This window comes from Heterocephalus glaber, unplaced genomic scaffold (genome assembly GCF_053883595.1).
Source record: "Heterocephalus glaber isolate CG9 unplaced genomic scaffold, H.glaber_assembly_v1.0 deba00001606, whole genome shotgun sequence".
Lineage (NCBI taxonomy): Eukaryota > Metazoa > Chordata > Mammalia > Rodentia > Bathyergidae > Heterocephalus > Heterocephalus glaber.
Genome location: NW_028258377.1, coordinates 14,054,424 through 14,077,661, shown reverse-complemented (window position 1 = coordinate 14,077,661; position 23,238 = coordinate 14,054,424). Strand labels below are relative to the sequence as shown.

The 23,238-nt window shown below is 37.6% G+C and overlaps 1 protein-coding gene across 5 annotated transcripts in view; it reads left to right on the top strand.

The window, feature by feature from the left end:
• Sfxn1 (sideroflexin 1) overlaps window positions 1-23,238 on the top strand; it is a 47,506-nt gene that overhangs the window by 5,233 nt on the left and 19,035 nt on the right. For 4 of the 5 annotated variants that reach the window (XM_004836358.4, XM_004836356.4, XM_004836355.4 and 1 more), the window contains exons 2-6: window positions 12,756-12,928; window positions 19,686-19,856; window positions 20,858-20,956; window positions 22,350-22,425; window positions 22,961-23,046. In XM_004836358.4, the coding sequence (XP_004836415.1) occupies window positions 12,765-12,928; window positions 19,686-19,856; window positions 20,858-20,956; window positions 22,350-22,425; window positions 22,961-23,046 (596 nt within the window). In that variant the 5' untranslated portion in view covers window positions 12,756-12,764. Of the gene's footprint in view, window positions 1-8,671; window positions 8,738-12,755; window positions 12,929-19,685; window positions 19,857-20,857; window positions 20,957-22,349; window positions 22,426-22,960; window positions 23,047-23,238 lie in introns of those variants that run through there. The other variant, XM_087194828.1, reaches the window with a different exon arrangement.

The window sequence follows — 23,238 nt, the reverse complement described above, 5'->3', positions numbered from 1 at the left end:
CATAAGTTGATGAACATATAGGCTTCTTCTATGATTTAGCTATTGTGAATTGTGGTGCCATAAATATTTTTATACAAGTATCCCTGAAGTATGATGTCTCCAACTCTTTCAGGAAGATACCTAGAAGTGAAAGGGCTGGGCCAAATTCAATTTTTAGTTTTAGGTTTTTGATGAATCTCTACTGATTTCCATGGGGCTTGTACTAGTGTACATTCCCACCAACAAGGTAGGGTTCCTTTTACCCCACAGGCTTACCTGTATTTGTTATTATTTGATTTCTTGATGATAGCCATTCTTTCTGGGGTAAGATGGAATCTCAGTGTAGTTCTAATTTGCATTTCTCTAATGACCAGGGATGTTGACTATTTCTTCATGTATTCTTGGCCATCTGTACTTCTGAGAAGTGTTTATTCATTTCAGTTGCCCATTTTTTGATTGAGTCTTTTATTGGGGGGGTCTAATGTTTTTGAGTTCTTTATATATTCTAGATAGTAGTTCTCTCTGAGAAATAGCTGTCAAAAAGTTTTGCCATTTTGTAGGTTTTCTTTTCACTCTTTTGGTAGTTTCCTTTGCTGTGCACAAGCTTTTTAATTTGATATGATACATTTGTTGATTCAAAGTATTATTTCCTGTGCAACTGGGGTACTTTTCAGAAAGTTCTTTCTTGCCTTCAAGATCTTTGATCTTGACTTAAAGAGTTTTACCTCTTTTGTCTTCCAGCAGGCTGTTTTTGTTCTAACATTTAGTTCTTTGATCCATTTTGATTTTAGTTTAGTGCACTGGAAGAGATATGGGACTAGATTCAATCTTTTGCATGTAGATAGCCAGTTTTCCCAACACCATTTATTATAGAAACTATTTTTCCTCTAGTATATGTTTTTGGCTCCTTTGTCAAAGATAAGGTAGCTGAATGTGCCTGAAGTTGTATCTGCATCCTCTATTCTGTTACACTGATCCTCATGTCTGTTTTTGTGCTGATACCATGCTGTTTTGATCACAGCAACTTTGTAATATAACTTCATTGTATTGAAGATTGTGATACTGTCTGCTTTGCTCCTCTTCCCCAGGAGTGCTCTTGCTGTTCTGAATCTCTTCTGTTTCTGTAGGAATTTAGAATTACTTCTCCAGTTCTGTGAAGAATTCTGTGGGAATTTTGATTGGAATTGCATTAAATCTGTATATTCATTTTGGAAGTATGGCCCTTTTGACTATATTGGTTCTGCCTATCAGGAACAAGGGATATCTTTCCATTTGCTAATGTCCTCTTTGATTTTTACTTCAGGGTACTATAGTTTTCATTGTAAAGGCCTTTCACTTCCTTAGGTTAATTACTAAGTATTTAATTTTTCTTGGTGCTCTTCTGAAAGGTATTTTTTTCTAATTTCTTTTTCAGTGGTTTCATTATTAGTGTACAGGAACACTATTGATTTTTGTATCTTGCTACATTACTGATTATTAATCATGATATGTCAACTTCATTGGATTAAGAAATGCCTAACAGATTAGTAAAGCACACTCCTGAGTGTGTCTTCATGGGTCATGGAGGCTAGACCTTGGGTACTATATATGCTTCCTCACCCCTTCCTCTCTGGCATTATTTCCTTGTTCTACTTCCTGGCCACCATGAACTAAGCAGCATTCTCCATCACACCCTTCCACAGTTACGTTTCTGCCTTAGAGCCTGCTGATCATTTAAGGCATCCCCTGAAACTGTGAGCTAAATTAAACCTTTCCTACTTTAAGTTGTGGGTGGTTGGATATTATATCTCAGCAACCGAAAAGCTAAAACACTTGGTCATAGGGTATTCCTTGTGTACTTAAAAATCTGATTCCTCTTAGCTCTACTGAATAAGATTCTCAAAGCAGATGCTTTCCCTGGTCACAGGCACTTCTTAAGGGAGTAGGAGCCACATGACCTAGGTTTACTTTTTGGTACTACATCTTACTTGAACAACTTAAGAATGGCCCTTCTGTGACAGATAGGGGTGGCCTGGATAAGATAACACAAGGAAAACTCTTAGAATAAACCATGAATAAATGTTAATGGTTAGTGGGCAATGTCCTAACTATATTGATAAAGAAATGTGGAGCAGTTATGTAATGTGTATATCTATATGATCTCTGAGTAGTTGGATGAGCTGGAGTTTGAACTTAGATCTGTTGCCTCCACAAGCACAAGTTAATAGTCACCACCCAGCAATAGCTCTCCTAAACTCTCTCCCTTCCTCCATCTTCCCAGGAATTCTAAGTTACACAACAGGTGACCAGGGCTGGGGAGGTGTGGCTTGGAGCCAGAACTCAGGTTAAGCTAACCCACCACTTCGTTCAGCCTACTTGGCTGATGACTAATTACAGCAGATTTCATCAGCCAAGCTGACATATGTGTGTTGAGAGGTGTCCTGGGGCTTTGGTGTTAGGGATGGTTTACATCTTTGCATGACTGTAAGCTATTCATATGGTACCAGGTAAGGTGATATCCCAGAAGGGAGGTAATGATGCCCTCATAGAAATGTTCAGAAGATAGTGACATAATTTACCTAATGCTTTGAAATAAGATGAACATAGCTAACATTTCCAGTAGGCCTATGGTATATAATGTATTAGAACTATAGAATATTTGTCATGCCACTCATTTTCAACTTTCATGATACAGAGTTATTGTAAATTTCAAAGCAAGTTTAGTCCATTGATATAATGCATATTTTTTGAAAGATGTCTACAGATTTGAATACCAGAGTCATTCACATCCCTGTCTTCAATATGATTATTTACCCAGAGTAGTAATCTACTAACTCATTTTAAGATTTTGTCAGCAGAGTTGGATGATGTCCATACATGATAAGTTTTAACGTGAAGAGTATATACAGATATGTTTGGGGAAATTAATTTAGGTTATATGTCATTAGAATGTTGCTATTTACTGTGTATTAGTATTTTTCCAAACACAGGACCAGGCCAGTGATAGACCTCTAGCAGATATGGAATTAATTAATTTTGTTTTTGAATAAGTGGGTAGAAAGATACTGAAAATTGCTTTTTTTTTTTTTTTTTTTTTGGTACCAGGGATCAAACTTAGGACTTTGAGCTTGCGAGGCAGGTGCAGTGTCACTGAGCTAAATCCCTGATCCAAGAATTACATTTTGATGAGGCTCCATGAGACTGTTTTCCCAGAATCTTAGCTAAGAGATTAAACTTTAACATTTTTTTTCTAATGGATTGTTTTTGTCCTTGTAGAGTTGTTTCAACATATATAACATGTAAGATAATCTGTGGGCTCACTAAAGGCAGGATGATCCTGTGCTATTTACTGGTTCCAAATAGCTGACATTCTCAGTTCATTGTGAGAATGTCTTAGAGTAAACCATCAGTAAAGGTTTGTGGTTATTCATAGGCAAAAAAACTTCATATCACACTGCTTCTTAATGAAAGTGGTATCAGCCAACCATAGAAACTTTTAAAATTCCACTTCTTTTCTCTTCCACAAAAGTTAATAGCTTCAAAGTCTAAATTTTTTTTAAAATAACTCCTGAAAAAGATTCTGAAGTCAGATTCACACTTCAGATGATCAAGCCTCAGTGAAGACTTGTAAGTCCAAATTAACAGCCCATTTGGTCAAGCCTCAGGAAGTTACAGTTCAGCTGCTTAAATACACGGGTTTCTGTCACAGAATTGGATAGCTTTTATCACTTCCCGATACTCCCCATCTCCCTGGTCCTTCAGATGGTAAAAAATGAATTTGTGGAACATCAGCAATCTGCCAGCATGATGTATAAACCGTATCATCTTGTGTTGATCATCCACAGTTCTTAGTAAATACCCACTCTGGTCGCTCTTCACCTAGTCCATCTGTGATGGATGGTGATACATTCCTATCTCTCACAGCCTCTCTGAATATCTGGTGATATCATTTCAGTATTTTTCCTTAAATGTCAAAGCCTCAAGTAGACATAGCAAAGAGAATATCCTCCCCCACTGAGTGTCTCCTATATCTCCACGGCATCTTTCACTTGCTTGAAGTATTAGGAAGCTGGTGAAGTTACACATCCTTCAACATTCTTTGACATGGTATGCTATTTGATCTGTGCATTTGGCCTTGTGTCCCTTTGAAGTTATGGCATTTTTCATTATTTTTGCTGTATCTGCAGTTGGGCAGAATATATCTAAGTCCTTCTTTTGAACTATTTGGTGGGTTCATTGTGTCCACAGTATCTGTGTGAGGTTCTGAAACATACTGACTTCCTCCAGTGTAAGCTGCAGAAATTCATAGTTAAGACACATCTGTTGTAGAATGGTCACTATCCATCATCACAAATACTGTCAGAACCTCCTGACCAGTAGTGAGTGCTTAAAAACACTTCTCTCGTAAGATACTTGATCATTGCCTAGTTTCAGTCTTCAGGGCAAGTCCAGAGACCACAAGTCATGAGATGACTCTTCCTTATGCATTTAACGAGACTTCAGGGAAATTAAGTCTGTTTCCTTTACCCCACACCCTACCACCAAAACCTTACTTCCTCTCCAGGAAAGTGCCCATGGCATTCCCAGCCAGACCAACTGTCAGTACCAGCCATGCAAGTTGGATGTCTCCCCAGCACATTTCTCTGCCTCTCCTAGCCTCAGGCTTCCTAAGTACCTCACCACCTACCCACCTATTACCAGACCCAGGTCTGGCTTCTTGCTGCTTGAAAGCCAATGCTCAGGACTCAAGACTTGGTGGGAGAGAAATAAGTTTTAGTCAAGGGCCAAGTGAAGGGTGACTGCCTGAAAGCCCCTGTTTAGGGGCAATCAAGAGCTTTCGAAGGGAAGGAAATGAGAAAAGAGTGTTTGTAGGGAAGGAAATGAGAAGCAGGAACAGGGGGCAGTGAGAAGGAAGACTTCCTACTGAGCAGGATTTTCATCATCCTGAGCATATATCTTCTTTTCTTCTCTAGCAGGAATATCACAATCAACCTCAACCTACTGGAGATAATTATAAACATACTTTTCTGCAAGTTAAATATTGTAGCAGTGTACATGCTTTATGTTGATACACAAAGTTAAAGAATATGAAGGGGCATTTCACATTGTGATGTTACCTGAAGGTCTCCAGAGGTTCTGGGTTCTGCAAATCTAAAGAAAGATTATTTAGCAGTTACCATTTTCATTTAGATGTGGCTTTTCTATATAATTTAGAATGCTAAAAGGAGGGGCAGTAACTCTGCCAAGGACAACTCCCAAAGAAGCAGCCACTGGTACAAGAGAGGGGATGCTCAGATGCTGTGATCTGTACATATAGACATGTGGAATGGGGTATACAACACACATACACACACACACACACAGACACACACACACTCCCTTCCTCCCCTGTACAGTCAAGGAGGTCCTGGCTCTCTGCCTTAGTCATTTATGATTCCTGATTCAAAGTGGAGCTGCCCCTAGCCCTTGCCTAGAGCAATTCCCAGCCTTGCTTCAGGGGCTTCTCCTCTGCCTGCTGTGCATTGCACAAGAGTAGCTCCTGGCCCTTTGTGCACTGGCCAGGTCCTGTTGATTTTAATGTGAAATAGAAAATAAGTTTTTTTAAAAACTCAGGAGCCCTCATTATAAAAGCTCAACAATTCATTTGGAGTGGAAAAAGTAAAAGCTGTTCATGTGCTTGCAGGTGGAAGTCTAATTGATACACAGGAACATAGTTAATTAAAATTTTATCCAGGGCCAGGGATTTAGCTCAGTGGTTTCGCTGCCTACTGCACAAGTGCAAGGACCCGAGTTCAATCCCCGGTACCAAAAATAAAAATAAAAAATAAATAAAATTTTATCCAGTTTGAGATCAGCTCTTGTATGCTAATATGGCATTCCTACTTTGTTGGCCTTTTTTTTTTAATTGTGGGACCTGGGGAACATAGGTTATCAAGTCTAGTTTGTATTTCTCATGCTGGCATAGTACAATGTTGGAATCCTTTTTAAGTAAGGGAAATGGTGTTGCATTAATTTCCCATGCTAGTACAACAAATTACCACAAATTGAGTAGCTGAAAATAACACGAATTTATTCTCTTTGAAGGTCAGAAGTGTGACAGGCGGGATTCCTTCCGTGCTGCAGGGGAACATCCCCTCCCTTCCCTTCTCCAGCAGCAGGCTTCCTGCATGGCTCGCTCTTGACCTGGCATCACTCCAACCCCCACTTGTCCTCTTGTCTGTCCATCTGGTCCTTGTGGTTATATTGGGCCCCTCTGAATCAGGATAGGCTTCCCATTTCAAAATCCTTAACTTAATCAGCAAAATCCTGTTACCATGTAAAGCAGCCTTTTCTCAGTTTCTAGCACATGTTTGGGAGCTGTTATTCTGCCCACTGCAAGTACAAGACCATCAATAGGACTTTTCATTGCTGTTTGGAGTGGGCTTAACCTGGGGTGTAATGCTCAGCAGTTGGGGTCAAGCTCCTCTGCTTCCTCCCTTGCTGTGTAGATAAGGGGGGGGGGTCATGAATAAAATCTCACAGTCTTTCTTTTCTCTTCTAAAAAATGTAAATAGTATGTGTAAAACACACATTTGCCATGAACACCAAGACAGTATTTTGGCACTGGAACACACAAAGAGCTTGCCCTCTTAGGCAAGCATCTAGCCCAGTTCCTTGAATGTAATAGAAATTCCCAAAGTTTGAGATTCCTAGCCCATCTTTCTTCTTTTCTTTTGTCTCTTAAGACACTCTTGTGAGGCCTCTGTAGCATTCTTCCAGCTCACTTGTACCATAGAGTCGCCATAAGATTACTATGGGCAGAACTTCATAGTGTTGTAGATGTCTTTATTTAAAGGGAAGAAAAAAAACCCTCAAAATTATTCATTCTCTGCAGACAATAATTGATTGCATCCTCCAGAAAAAAATAGCTAAGAGAGACAGGGAGTAAAAAGAGTGACCTCGGGCCAGGGATTTAGCTCAGTGGTTTCATCGCCTACTGCGCAAGCGCAAAGACCGGAGTTCGATCCCCAGTACCAAAAAAAAAAGAGTGCCCTTGCCAGCCAATGATCTGGAGTCGATTGGCTTCTCCCAAACTCCGTTCTGCCACCAGCACCAGCACTGCACATGCCACCTACAAAAGTTACTTCCCTCCCCCGGCCTCATTTTCCACATCTGTATCATGAGCACATTGGATGGTTCATTTGTAAGATCCTATCCAGTTCTTATGCAACTATACCACTTTTATTTCACAAGGTAACCATCTACTAAAATGAGATCATAGTGATGACAACATACCCCAAATGTTGGATTTCACTTAACAAATGGGAGATTGTTTTGTTGCTAAGAACGGGAGAGCAATAAAAGCTACATTTAAATTTTTATTTTGATTATTTATGTTAAACACAAAGAAAAAATAGTGATAGGAGAATTGAAAGGGTAGAAAGACTGCTTGATGCTCAATTTTCTGAAAAAAATAGGTATCAGATCTGGTCTAGGGAGCAGGATCCAAGACAGACATAGAAAGGAAATGGCTCACAGCTCTGTGTGCAGCCCTAGCCAGTGGCCCATCACGCACTGGTCCATGCCCAGAGCACCTGTGCAATTTCGTGCCCTGCTTAAGCTAGACCCAATGGATCAGACTCTTGAAGAAGAGGTAGTATTTTTCTCTTTAAAGAGCTCCTGGGTGGATTTTGATGTGTTCTCTTGGTTCAGAACTCCTGGTCTATGCCAGTGGCTTTGCAGGAATAAATAGTTCCCCAAGGAGGGGGCATTCGATGCACTGCGCAGTCTCCTTACTTGTTATCGCCATTGCTTAGCACTTTTAGAGCTTGCAGAAACAACTGTCTTTACTGTGTCCTCCTCTCCCACTCTGGCCCCTGGAGAGTTAAGTCCCCACCTCTTTACTACCCCAAAATAAGATTAATCAGTGACCGAGGTTTCTTTTGGACAAGCAGGCTACAAATCCTTATCTCCTGTTTTCTAAAGCACCACAGCCCCAGATTTTCTGCCACTGGCTACTTCTTCTCCACCTCCTTTTCATCTTTTTTGACCTTTCCACATTCTAGTCCTTGAATCTCTCTAATATTTACAATGTACTTCCCTGGTGATTTCACCCCATCTTCCTGGCTTCTCCTGCTCTCTGAGCTGACGGTCTCCAGACTAGACCTTTCCCCCTGAACTTCAGATTCGCATATTTCACTGCCTCCTGGACGTCACCTCTTGGGCTCCGCTCAGGCTTCTCTAGTTTAGTATGTCAAAGTTTAAATTGCCTATTTCCCCCTAAGACTTTCTGTTTCTCCAGTTCCTCTCTTACTCTGTCATCTTCTGTCTCTCTCTTCCTCATACCACTTTCAGTTTGTGCCTTGTTGCTGGACTTTGAAGACACCAGGCACATTCCTACCACAGGGTCCTTGCAGTCTCCATTTCCTCTTTCTGCATTGCTCTTCCCCCACACCCATGTGATTCAGCTTCTCATGTTTTCTAGTCTTGCTCCAATGTCATTTTCCCAATGAAGCCTACTCCAACTACCCTATTTTAAAATGCAATCTGTAGTATTCATGAGCCTTTGTATCACATTGCTTTTTATTTTTCCTCTAGCCATTTACTGCCTTCCAACATAATGACTAATTTACTTATCTCTTACGATTTTGTTTATTTCTTGTTGTGCTCACTTCGGCAGCACATATACTAAAATTTGTTTATTTCTTGTTTCCTCTTTTACCTACCAGCCCAATGTCAGCTTGCTAGGGTAGAAATTTTTATCTTCCGTGCTCACTGACATCACTGATGATTTGGTCAGGTAGGTGCCAGTGAATAATTACTAAACATGGAAGTATTTTTAGACCTTAAGAAGGGGGGAAAAAAGCTAAGAGTTTTCCTGCAAAGAATTTATGTTTTGTATTTAAACTATGGTCTACTAACAAAAAGGAATTATATCTTTGACATCTTCACAAATGGAAGTAAGATGTATGAGACTAATTCTATTTAGTGTTCGTTTCATGACACTTAAGGGAGGAAGGAAAATTTGAACTATATACATAGTTGTAACTTCAATGTGTGACCCACTTGGGCCAGTTTATGAACTGCTTGTTATAAGTCCACATTGTGTTTAAATTATTAAAAATAAGCACTAAAAATTGTTATAACAGTTTGGCAGAATCATTTAATATCTGCTGAATTGAATAATAAAAACTTGAGACTTTAATTCTATACTTAATTTTTTTCATTTCATTTCTTTGAAAAAATTTTTATTATATTTTTACAAAAATACTGACCCATGATGGGTTTTGGTTTTTGTGGCACTAGGGATTGAACCCATGTCCTTTGCATGGAGTTGTATCCCCAGCCCTTTGATGTTTTGAGACAGGTTCTTGCTAAGTCACTGAGTTGCCAAGGTCGGCCTTGAATTTAAGAATCTCCTGTCTCAGCCTGCCAGAGTGCTGGGGTTTACAGACATGTACCACCATGTCCAGCTTAAGATAGGCTTCAAAAATTAGAAAAACCAAGCAGAAGCTGAGTGTGGTGATCCATGCTATAATCCCAGCACCCCAAGGAGGCTGAGACAGGAGGATCACAGGCTTAAGGTTAGCTTGGACAATTTAGTGAGACCTTATCTCAAAATAAAAAAGAAAGAAAAAACCAAGCAAGACATCCATCACACAGTCTAAGAAGCACTAATCAAATGGACATCACAGTTTATTTAAGATGTTGAAAAATATTCATTCCTTGTCTTCTCTTATAGAGGTTATCAACTTTTTTCTTTGTTTTCCAAGCACTATTTTCAAAAAAACCATCATCCTGAAACACAGACATGGAGGGCAAGTCAGAGCAGATCTGCTGGAGCTGAGATAAGCTTAGGGCTCAGGGCCCATTGCACAGCGCCCCGGTGCTGCCTCTCGGTCGCTGAGATGGCCTCTGGGCAAGTCTGAAGACCACCGCTCTCCTGTGCATAAATTAAAGTCTGTTTTTCTTTTTGTCTGTTGTATAAATAATACAAGTGATGTATTCTAATTCAAAATTTAGGCATTTTTCCGCACAGCCCTTTGATGTACAGCTCTCCACCCTTAGCTGTGGTCTTCTTGGTTTCTGTTAACCATAGTTAATTTTAGCCCAAAATATTAAGTGGAAAATTACAGAGGCAAAAAAGAAAATGTTTTGAAAGTGACCACATTTTATTACAGTATATAATTGCTCTCTTTATTAATTATTTTTCATCTCTTACTGTGGCCTAATGTATGAATTAAGTTTTGTCATATGTGTGCATGTATAGGAAAAAATATAATGCAGCTAGAGTTCAGTACTGTCTGTAGTTTCAGGTATCTACTGGAGGCCTTGAATGCATCCTCTTCAGAAAAAGGGGAGACTGCTACACTATATTTCTTGTATCCCTGGACTTAACATGCAAAATTTGATTTGTTCTAATTTGAAGTTTCCGTGTGTCCCATCATAACCCAGTCAGCTAGGGATGATCAGGGACAAACCTGTTGTCCAACAAAGGGCATTCACACAGCAGAGGAACTGAAGGAGGAGCTAGGTCTGTGATAGCACTATAGACAGTGGTGGACCTCAGGGGCAGTTTAGTGATGCATTGTTTTCACAAGCTCAAAGCTGGGCTGGGCTTAGAAGTTTGGACTGTGAAGTGGACTCACATTCCCCTTTGCTTGGAAACTTGAACTTAAGATAGACTTGGAATGTTGTGCCCAAAATTCCTTAATCTGAAACCACCTGGCCTAGAAAACCCAATGTCCCCTTCAGTGTTGGGAGTGGGATGTCAGGAGTGGAATTCTTCCTGTTATTTCAAACAGCGAAGTTTGTGACCATCTGTGATCATAGAGAACAAGGTTTCTCAGTGAGATGAGAAAGCAGTAGCACTCAAAAGGGAACTGTCATGACACTGGAAAGCTGCATCTTGACCTTGAGAAAAATGTGTTTTCCCCCTAAACTTTGCAGCCGGTTTCATTTGTCATCCCAGCCTGCTTTATCAGTTGCAGAGCTGATTTTTACTTTGTCTCTTTCCCTGTCTAGCTATTTCACATACACTGGAGTTCTCATATCTCTGGGCCTAACCAACATGCTCAACTTCGATCCAGTGGTCCACGATGTGTATTAATCAGAGATGTTGATAAACTATACATTACAAGTGTGTCTCATATTTGTATCTGACATCTTAACACACTAAGAACTTATAAACCACTAAAGGAATAATTTAATGAAAATTTACCTGGAAAAGAAAGCAATGACTAGAACTGGTATTAGAAATGGACCCAAGGGAAACAGGTCCAAGAAAGCAATAGTTTGAAGCCTTCATAGTGATTAGATCCTATGACATGCTAACATCCTGCATAGAGATCTAGTCCAAGAAAATCATCAGATATGAGGGAAAAAGGTTTACAAACAATGATACAGGGCTGGGGATTTAGCTCAGTGGTTTTGCTGCCTGCTGCGCAAGCGCAAGGACCCGAGTTCGATCCCTGGTACCAAAAAAAACAAAGAAAACCAATGATACAGCATTATATATACTGATGAGAAAATGAAATAACATTTAAAGGTAGCATTATATATCGAAAATGAACATTTAAGACATGAGATATTCATAAAATAGATGCAGAGAAGATACTCAAATAGAATATGACATCCAATTATTTTTAAATTATATGATAGTATGTATAGAAAATGTATGAGAACATTAACAATGGTTACTTCAGAGTGGCTGGATTATAGGAGATTTTGCTAATCTTGTATTTTTTCATAATACTGCAATAAGCATGTATTACAACACTAAAATAAGTAGTTCTAAAATAAGCATGTATTACTTAGAGAAAGAAATTAATTACTATGAGAAAAAGTAATGGTTATGAGCCAGAAAGTAGCTATTTTATGAGGAAAATGATATGCTATAGTGTTGTTCCTATTTATCAGGCTGTCAGAATGTTTTTCCCACAATGTTCCTAGTAAATGAAAGGATATTATTTATAATTTTGATTAGTGGTTTATATGCTGAAAAAGACTGAATGGATATGCGTCTGAATCTTTCCTTGAATTGTATAATTTTTATTATTTATGCCTTTTTTGCATCATCATTTTTTTCTAGTAGGAGTGAAAAATTTAGTAGATCAAAAAGCAGCAGTAGTTTAACATTGGTTGTTTCACTCCGAAAAATGTGTTCAAACTTACAGACCCTTGTTTTGTTTTTCAAAATTTTTTGTTTGTTTTCCCTTTTATTAGTATATGTTGTGATATATAATAAATACATTCATAATAGGGAGTTGATACATACAGTATTGTCCCTTGATTCTTTTTACTTCCCTCTCCCACCCCTCCTTCCTGTCTAACCCTATCTCCAGACCCCTTCCCATCTCTCCAAGGTCTGTCTCCCTGTTTCCTATCATGCATCCTTTATTTAACTCTCTAAATCATTTATACTTTGGGTTTCTCATTAAGAGAAAACATAATATTTAGCCTTCTCTGTCTGATTTGTTCACTTAGCATTATGGTCTCGAGGTGCATGCAGTTTTCTATGAATGACTCAACCCTATTTCTGTTGATGTTATTTTAAACCTTTTTATATTTCTGTTTTTCCCTACAGTGTTTTTAGGATTCCAGTAAGTAAGGAATGATGAAATACCATATACTTATAAGGAGAAATATGTGGAAAACTGTTGAAACTTTGTTAAGGTGCATTGAGATTGATAGCTTTGATTTTGATGGTCTTTCTGCCATTGAGGGCAAAATTATTTTTATAAGTAGAAAGAGCATACAACTCTTGGCTTAGAGGGGTGACAGTGCAGTCTTACGGAGCTGTCTGTGCCTCCCTGCAGTTCAGGAAGATGTCTGGGGAATTGCCACTGAACATTAACATCAAGGAGCCTCGATGGGATCAAAGCACTTTCGTGGGACGAGCCAATCATTTCTTCACTGTGACTGACCCCAGAAATATTTTATTATCAAACGAACAACTAGAGAATGCCAGAAAAATAATACATGATTACAGGTAACGTTAATAATTATGGGTTTTTTTACTTCATCTATGAACAGATCATCATGTTTATCTATTATTTTTAAACCTTCACTTGGTGATTTTTCAACTTTTTTTTGCAATGCAATTTTTCTTTTTATCAAGAAAAAAAGTAGGGAGACTTGTATCTCCCATTGCTGACCCTTCACACAGTTATCCAGGGTTTGTTGTAACCTTAAAATGAGGCAACCACCTTCCTCATAGGAATCAATCTGTGAGGTCCTCAGCATCCTGGCTTCTTTCCTGTAATACAGCTCTCCCCTGAATCCACAACTATCCCATTCATTTTTATGTCTCTGGAAAGAAACAGCAGCATACAAAAAATAAGTTGTCAAAAATTAAGGGGAGGGTGGCTGCTTCTGAAATATAGCCCCAGTAAATAAAACTTGTTGGGTAGGGGCTCAGATTGGCAGGATGCTTATGGGAACTTGGGGATTGCAGATTCAGGGTGCACTGCACCAGCTGAGAGCCAGGCCTGAGGTAAGAGAGGATGTGGTCTATGTAGAGAGAGAGTGGCCCTGCAGATCCACTGACTCCATAGCCGTGGATTCAACTAACTGCAAATCAAAACTACTTTTTAAAAGTATTCCCCAAATCTGCATCTGTACTGACGTGGTTTTTTTCTCATTATTTCCTAAGCACTGTAGTGTAACAACTATTTACATAACATTTATATTATGTTAGGTATTATAAGTAATCTAGAGATGATTTAAAGTATACAGGATATATGTAGGATATTTGTAAATGCTACACCTTTCTATACAAGGGACATGAGCACTCATAGATTTTTATATCTGTGGGAAGCGTTGGAACCAATTCCCCATGGATACGCAGGGATTATATATTCCTATACAGCAGTTGTCGATTTTTCCTATAAAAGTCTGAATAAGAAATATTTCAGGCTTTGTGCACCACAAAAAGTATCTGTCTGCTATAGTTTGAATCTAGAATATCCCCCAAAAGACCTATGTGTTTGAAGACTTGTTTGTCAACTCGTGGTACTACTAGAACTGTTAGTTGAGTGGTAGGACCTAGTAGAAGGAAGTTAAGTCCTATGAAGGAGATAATGGGACCATGGCCCTCTCCTCTCTCTTTGTATCCCAGCCATCATAAGGTAAATAGACCTCTTCCTCCTCCGTGCACTCTTGCAGTGATGTACTGTGCCACCATAGGCTCAAAGTAACAGGCCAAGGAACCATGGACTGACACCTCTGAAATCATGAGCCAACCTTTCCTCTTTATAGTTTATTATTTCAAGTATTTTGTCATAGTGACAGAAAATTAACACATTGTGGCATATTATTCTTAATTGTTTTATTATTTTTTTATAGTCTTCTTTAAAAAGGTAAAAATCACTCTAACCAGCAGGGCATTTGGACCATGTGTAATAGTTCGCTGGCCCCTGCTATAGAGAAAAGTCTTGCCAGAAGTTAAAGAGTGAATTGTCAGAAGGGTGGCACCTAAATGTGCACACAAGTAACATATCTGAGATGGATTTGGCTATGGCTAAGTAGTTAGAAAGGGAACCTATGCCAATCTGAGTCTGGCCAGATTCACAGTGTGCAAACATGCATCAGGAGGGAATATACAAGCAGCAGGACAACATGGCATCTTATGCAAAACTACTGAGCAGTGAGGGAAAATGAAGAGTTCACAGGAGCACATTGAGGGAATTCAAGAAAATACATATTCTTTGTAAATCTGAAACAAAAGCCATAAAATAGGAGAGGTTGAGATGCAGTGACCACTATATAAATTGAAAAGACATAAGAAAGCTTATCAAAAAACTAAAAATATAACAGACGAATTAAAATCTTCACTGGTGGCAGTGGTAGAGAACTAACAACAGAAATGGCAACATGAAAAAAGTAGAACTAGAAATGTAGAAGAGAAACTAGAGAAGCTCTCCAGGGAACATAATCAGAGGTCCACAAATTTTTTCTGTGAAGGGCCAGAAGGCAAATAGTTTTAGGCATTGCAGTTGTCTCTATTACGTATTTTTTATGAAACAAACAGAATTTCACAGCAAAATAATAAGAGAATAATGATAATTAACATACTGTGTATCATCACTTCTCGGCCTTTGGGTTAAGATCAAGTGTATACTGTGTATCATTATCTTCAATGTAGTTATTCAGAGTACAAGACATCAACAAAAAGGATTCTCTCTTAAAGAAGGAACAAACATATAATATACAAAACTTTTAAATGAACTAAGAAACTAGTTGTATTTATGAAATAAATTAGCATATATATTAAAATATTTTTTAAACAATGGAATAGGTAATTTGGAGAAGCATCTGGATCTCTCCCTACTTCCTATTTATCTGTCTTATATTTTGCTCCTTATTTGCATATACATACATATTGAATATCCTTGCTTATTTGTTTTCTTAACCCTCTAAAAGTGAAAAAAATAATTCTTGGCTCACCTTAGATCAGGCTGTGGGCTATGGTTTTCCAGTGCCTAATGTAGAAGAAATAAAGGTATAGAAAAGATTACATGTGGAAAAAATAAGAACCAAGATGCATTATGTAAAGGTACAATTCCCAATGAGAAATGCAATTGTGTTGTATACCTACAATGTACCAATAAAAGAATTTAATACAAAAAAAAAAGAAAAGATTACATCAGAGGAATGAGGAATAGAGAATAAAGAGCAAACTTGCAGTGGTGATTTGCAAATGTTAAGCCGATCTCACATTCAAGCCCCACTTGAGTTCTGCTTATTTTGGGTATTACCCTTTTTCTCTATGGCTAGCTTTAAACTGTTAAGTGCATCTCAACAGATGCAGAAAAGGCTGACAGAATCCAGCATACATTCATGATAACTCTTTCAGCAAACTAGGAGTAGAAAGAAAAAGTAAGCCTAGGTCAAATTTAATGGTGAAATAAGGATCACTTTCCCATAAGATTGGCAACAAGCTAAGGATTTGTGCTCTCACTACTCTTATTCAGTGGGCTAAAGGTGCTAGCTAGTACCATAAAGGAAAACTTAAGTAATAAAATATATAAAGAAAAAAAAGAAGTAAAACTATCTTCAATCACAGAAAACACGATCATCTATTTAGGAAGAATCTCAAAAAAAAAAATGAAGTCAAGTAAGTGAGTTTAGCAAGGCCAAAAGGTGCAAGATCAATGTTCAAAATCAATTTTATTTCTCTCTAGAAACAATTAACAACTTGAAGGATTTATCCCAAGAATGAAAAGGTGATTTAATTTTAGAACATTTATTAATGTAATTTTTCACATCAGTATATCAAAGCAAAAAGCTACATCTTGAGCCCCCAAAAGAAAAAATTATGCATCTAATTCTTAACAATAATTAATTAGCGAAGAATAATGTGTAGTCCTTCTTTAAAATGATAAGGAATTTATATTCCTCATCAACAGCTAGCACTACACTAAATAATGAACCACTAGAGCAGAACTTCCTGAAAGATTGTAAAAATGGAATAGAAGAGGAAAACAAAAATGAAAGTGGTTTCTATGGTTAAATTTGGGAGAGTTCACATGCTACTCTTGAGGATGTCACATCTCATTAACTTTTTAAAGTTTCCAAGAAGTCTAAGAGTAAAGAAAGCTGTATAATCTATTTTTCCAAACTTAAATATGGGTCTTTTCTCTTTTCCCATAACATCTATTAATATCCAAGAGAACAGGCCACTGGAAAGATTGCTCTGAGACATTCTCATAAAAGTTAAGGAGCAAGTTCTGGACACCTGTATATTCACTATTATATAAAACTTCATTCTAGAAATAAAACATACAGATATTGAAAAAATGGGAGGTCTTTTTAGTTTTTTTCTTTTTTGGTAAATGATTATATTCTTAACAATAAATGGAAAACCAATGGAACAAATGAAGTTGTATTATGGAAGGGACTGCTTATAATATACACAAAAAATTGGTGATTTCCTGTGTCCCAGCAATAATCTGTTAAAAATATTTTTATTTGTTTTCAAAAGAACAATAAAAAAATGTAAAGCATCAGAAACAAGCTCAGAAATATGTGGCAATTATAAGACTACTGAGAATCATTAAAAGAAGAATTTGAATAACTAGAGAGACTTTTTTTTGGGAGGATCGAACTCGGGTCCTTGCGCTTGCACAGCAGGTGGCAAAACCACTGAGCTGAATCCCCAGCCCTAGAGAGATATTTCATAGGATTGGATGGAATTGTCACTGCTCTCTAGACAATCCAGTTTCAATCAAAATAAATTTTGATCACCTGCAAAATTTACAAAGTAATTATAAGGTTTTTCTGGAAGTATAAATTGATGAGTGTAACTAAGACACTTTTGAAAAATATTAACAGAATGAGCAACAGTTGCTCCACCAAGAATTTAAATGGACCATCAGATTATAATGGTGGGTTTTGATGTGAAGATATGCAAATAAATTGGTCTTAGAAGGTCTTGGGAATTAAGCCTAATACTGTACACTACTGTATCCACAAAAATCTCAATTGATAGAGACCAGCCAACAGGGAAATAGGCAAGTTCCACATTTTCAATCTTAAGGTAAATTCCAAATAAATTAGAATTTTGTAGGACAAAAAGAAAACTACTATTATTAAAATGTGGTACATTTAGGTGAATATTTACACAACTTCAAAGTGGTTTGTACTTGATTACATAAGAAATACAAAATTTTTAGGACAACAGATAACTAACCAAATGAAAATTCGGGTTAATTATCCACAGTATATAAAGTATACATATAAGTTACATAAATAACAGTGATTCTGCTTTTGTTGATATATTAAAACAAAGTTGTATCTAAATAATAAAAGACATCTAAAGTTTTAATACTTTACATAGCTTTTTGTCTCAGGAAATTGTTCATTTCTTTCTAAATAATCTCAATATGGGGAAATATTTATATTGAAGGTTTATTTACTTACTTATATTTTACAATTAGAAAATTAAAAGCAATTGGAATGCCCCAAACCTAGGAGACTAGTATAATATTTTAAACAATTTTATGTTATTTTAAAATAATACAGTAAAATACTGTGCAGTTTTTAAAAGGATGATGTATTTATTTTCCATAACTGCTATGACAAAGTATCACCAACTGGGTGACTTAAAACAACAAAAATTTATTCTCTTCTAGTTCTGGAGGTAAAAAGTCTGACATCCAGGTGTCAGCTGGGCCATTCCCTGCTGAAGGCGCTATAGCAGAATCCCTTGTACCTCTTCCTAGGTCCTAGTAGCTCTAGAAATTCTTGGGTGTCCCTTGGCTTTACTGGTACATCACTCCCATCTCGCTGCCCCTGTCCTCACCTGTGGTCTTTGTGTATTGCACATGGCCATCTCATCAGGATACTCTTCACTGGATTTAACAACCACTCTAATCCAGTATGGCTTCATCCTAACTAACTGTGTCGACAAAGACCCAATTTCTAAATAAGGTCACATTCTGTTGCTATAGGTGGATGTAAATTTGGATGCAACACAATTCAATCCAGTATAGATGATTTAGAAAAATATCTCAAAACATACCAAAATGTTTGCAAAATATTATTGAATTTTTTAAAAGTGGTTAAGCAGTAGATCTGGTATTGAGGCCTTTAAATAAACACAGAGCATAGAGATCCTAGAAGTGAGGGTGAACATGTATTCACCAAAACATTACAGGTGGTGGCCAACAGGCAAAGGCTGGAGTGATTATTTTAATTGCTCTAATGAATTTCTGCATTTTCTAAATTTCTCACACTGAGCATGTTTCTTTGAAAAAAAAAGAATGAATACTGAATGCTTTTTTCACTAATGTCTTCCTAATCTAGGTTTCCAAACTTAGTTTAAAAATGAATTCGTATTTCTGTTTGTTTGTTTGTTTTTTGGTACCAGGGATTGAACTCAGGATCTTGCACTTAGGAGGCAGGCAGCGGAACCACTGAGCTAAATCCCCAGCCCTGAATTAGTATTTTTTATTGCATAGCTTTTGTCAAATTGGATAAGAATATTTTAGGGTCTGCAAAGTTCAGATTACATTTTTTAGTATGTCATATAAAACAGAATATTTCAAAGCTAAGTACTACTGTAGAATACAAGATTTTTCTATTTTCCAAGTTACAGATAATTTGAGAAGGCTAGATTTGAAATATTTTAAGTGCTTATTGTCCTTTATGCTTTAACTCTTTTTTACTGCAATGGTCTGGGGAATGTGGCTCATTCAGAGAGCACATGCAAAGCCATGGTTTCAATCCCCAGCAGCCAAACTAAATAAATAAACACAAAATAAGAATTAAAAATACTTATTAACAGGGCTGGGGATTTAGCTCAGTGGTTCCGGCTCCTGCCTTGCAAGCACAAGGTCCCGAGTTCGATCCCCGATACAAAAACAAAAAAAACATTAACTATATATAGCAGATTTGTCATTTCATCTAGGCACAATTTTTTTTTTTTTGCTTAAATTCTTTTATTGGTACATTTTAGGTATACAATACGTTTACATTTATCATTGGGTGCTTGTACCTGTACACGATGTATCTTGGTTCTTATTTTTTCCCCATTACCTGTGCGTCCTTCACCCCCTCCACCCTTCCCTATTTACATAGATTTCGTTTCCATTTTTTTTCTTTTCTCGTAATTTTTCCTTTCCCTTCTTTCCTTTCCCCTTCCCCTCTAGGCACAATTTTAAAAGTCTTATAGCCCCTTATCCCTAGGGCACTGGTGAAATATTTGAAATGAACAGTTGCCATGTCATTTGTTGTCATTTTCCTAGACAAGGAGTTGTTCCTCCAGGTCTTACAGAAAATGAATTATGGCAAGCAAAGTACATCTACGATTCTGCTTTTCATCCTGACACTGGTGAAAAGATGATTTTGATAGGAAGGATGTCAGCTCAGGTTCCAATGAACATGACCATCACAGGCTGCATGATGACATTTTATAGGTAAGTTATGGATGTGTAGTAACACTTCATTCATTTGACAGTGCAGAAGCCCAGAGTATATGTTAAATTTGTAAATAACTTTATTGAAATTAATGTCATTTCCTAAGTGTATGGATGATAGTTAATGAGCTTTATTCAACCATTCCGTAATATGAAGACATCATATTGTACCCAATAAATATGGTCAATAAAATTATATTTTAAAGAATTAAAAATAAAATGGTGCATACCTGTAGTCAAAGCTACTCCCGAGACTGAGGTGGGAGGATCACTTGAGTCAGGAGTTCAGGACCAGCCTGTGCAGCATAGTGAGACCCTGCCTCACAAATAAATATATAAATAAATAGGTAGTGTTCCTTTGGGAAAAGTAAAGAAATATGATAAATGTCATCTCAGTTTTAGTCCCACTTTGTGTAAATGTTGCTACTCTGTTAAGCAACAGGTCTTGATGATGCCTTTAAATAGATATTTTATTCAAAGATCCATTTTATCTTTTCCCTCTGTTGAATAGCATCTTGTTCAAGAGAAAGTTGGTTTTCCCTGCATCTTATACCCAAAAGCAAATAACATAAAGGAAATAGTCTAATGGCAAATTCTAATCCACTTATATAAGCTATAGGTATAAGGATGGGTATAGGATAGACAGACATTAATATACATTAACATATACAGTTGTAGTTAGGAGAGACTGAGACTGCTTAGCCCACAAATGGCTTCTTTTTGTCCAAATAAAGGGAGCTGCCATTTATTTAGTATCTACTCTGTGCCAGACACTCTACAGTTTTTTATGTCATCATCACAGGAACCCTCTGAGCTTGGGGATGAGGAAACTATCCTCAGAGAGGAAGCCACACAGGTCCCAAGCCTGTGGGCGACATGCATCTGGCCCAGTATTTCGCCCCCTCTGATACCCTCCTCTCTGCTGGTGTTTATACTTTCTGTTGTGTACAGTGGAGGGGTTGCAGGTGGTGCTGGATGTGTGATGGATTGCTCTGTTTTAGGACCACCCCTGCAGTGCTGTTCTGGCAGTGGATTAACCAGTCCTTCAATGCAGTGGTTAATTACACCAACAGAAGTGGAGATGCCCCACTCACCGTAAAGTAAGGCTCTAAGGTTTAATCTCTGTTGCCCTTCTCCAGTGCTCATTTGATTAAGTGGTGGTACTCTCTTTTTTTTTAAGCACATATCTATTTTTGTTTTTTAATTTTTTATTAATGGATGTTTGAAGTACATAATAATTACACTCATCATGGGAAATTGGTACATGGACATGACACATCTCAATTCTTTTTTCAACCCCTTCCCTTCCCACCTCACTTCCTCCATCTCTCGATCCTCTTCCCTTTTCCTATTACCTATCTTTTATTTTGCTCTTTAGTCTGTTTATACCTTAGGTTTCTCATATAAGAGAAACTGTATTTGTGCAAACTGTTTATGTTGGACAGAATACTATGTATCATCTTTTTTAAGTAAAGTGTTTCTTCCTCCCTCTGTTTCAAAATAGCTGCCTTCTATCCTACTTCTCACAGTATTCATGCTGTTAATAGCACTGGTAGAATGTTATCACTCACACCCCAGAACCCATGCCCCTGTACAATACATGACAAGTGAATCAGGCCTGGTCTCTGGGAAATGACAACCTGTACTCCCATTGGGCCTTCAATTCTTTGATTCTGAGTCAAAGCCATCAGAATCAAAGCAGAGGGGTCAGCAGAGTGTTCTCTGCAGAAATCAGAGGGAGATCATGACGGTGTGACCTTCATACTTGCTTTGTTTTTAAAATAGTTCATCTCTGGAGCCCCTTAAAAAGTAATGTGTTTATGTATTTTCCTCCTATTAAAAAAAATTTTTTTTTAGACAAGCCAAAGAGACTAGTTAAGCACAAATGTGGTGTAACTTGTATAACACTTGAAAGAAAGGTGTTTTTCTTTTTTCACCAAGGAAAATTGCCTCTGGCAATTTTATTATCATCAAATGGAACCAAAAATATTGAAATCTGCAACCCATAGTTGTTATTAGAATCACAAGAATTGCTTGTACTTAATTGTACTTTGAAGATGAGCCTTTTAGTATTTTTGTACAGTAAGACAACATTTTAATAATGGCAGCATTGCATTTTGCTATCCATATATATTAATATTTTGAGAAGTATTTTTGATTTAAAGAAATGTGCTCCAAACATTGAGCCCAAGATGCAGCTCTCTGCATTTGTAGCTCCCTCTACACCACCCCTCCTTCCTCCCCACCATGAGTATTCAGCCTATTTGTACACTTGTTGAGGGTTGTAGTATACTTATGCAAAGAAGCCTGTTTTTAGGAGTTCTACTTGCTTTTTCTCTATGTTCTTCTGCTTGCAGCCTGATACTCTATGTTGTTATGTGGAGTCTCTACTTTTACGCATACTCTTGTATTTCTCTCATACTTTTTTAAATAATGGACCAGAGTTCCCTGACATGGCATTTGTCATTTACACACTCAACTTTTTCCTTTCAGAGAGTTGGGAACAGCTTATGTCTCTGCAACAACTGGTGCTGTGGCAACAGCCTTGGGACTTAATGCATTAACCAAGGTACTCAACTCTGACTTCCAGCTTCTTCTCACCTGTCTGGATCTAAGTGCCTCTATTATTTCTCCAAAGAATTTCAGTCACATAGCTTTCTTATTGTATTCATTATCTTTAGCTACATGTTTTAATTATATCTTCCAAAGAGTATGGGGAGGATTGTCATCCATGACATCACCCAAGAATGTGGTCTGGCCCTGTGTATTTAGTACCAAGTGCCCTCCTCCCCCGACCCCAAGACCATGTGGCAGCCAGTGTCTTTGAAGAGGCAGAAGACCCAGCATATGAACTCAAGACTTTGGGACTCGAAAACCCATCTATCTTCAACCACACTAAGCTGTCAAAATATCATAGGAGTATGCTTTGTCCCAGTCTGCCCATGCTGGAAATATAAAAACACCACTAGGAAACAAGTTTTGAAAGTCCTCTTGGGCTGAGTTTCTATACAACTAAGATTCTGCATTTTAAGAAAAGATAAAGTATTTCCATTCATTTGTCTAGGAAAAGTGACGTAATATTTTTGGAATTGTCTTTTCTGCAGCATGTCTCACCACTGATAGGACGTTTTGTCCCCTTTGCTGCTGTAGCTGCTGCTAATTGCATTAATATTCCATTAATGAGGCAAAGGTAAGAGAAACTTGTGCTCAGCAGAGAATCTATTATAATAATTGGCTTCGTTGAAACTCTTGTATTAATATGTACAGAGGAAATTTATAGAATCATATTTTCATCAGAGTAACCCAGGGTTGAAGGTGAGGGTGGCCCCATTGATACAAGAAGCTTGGTGATGCAGTGCTCATTACTGAAGCAGGCTACTGA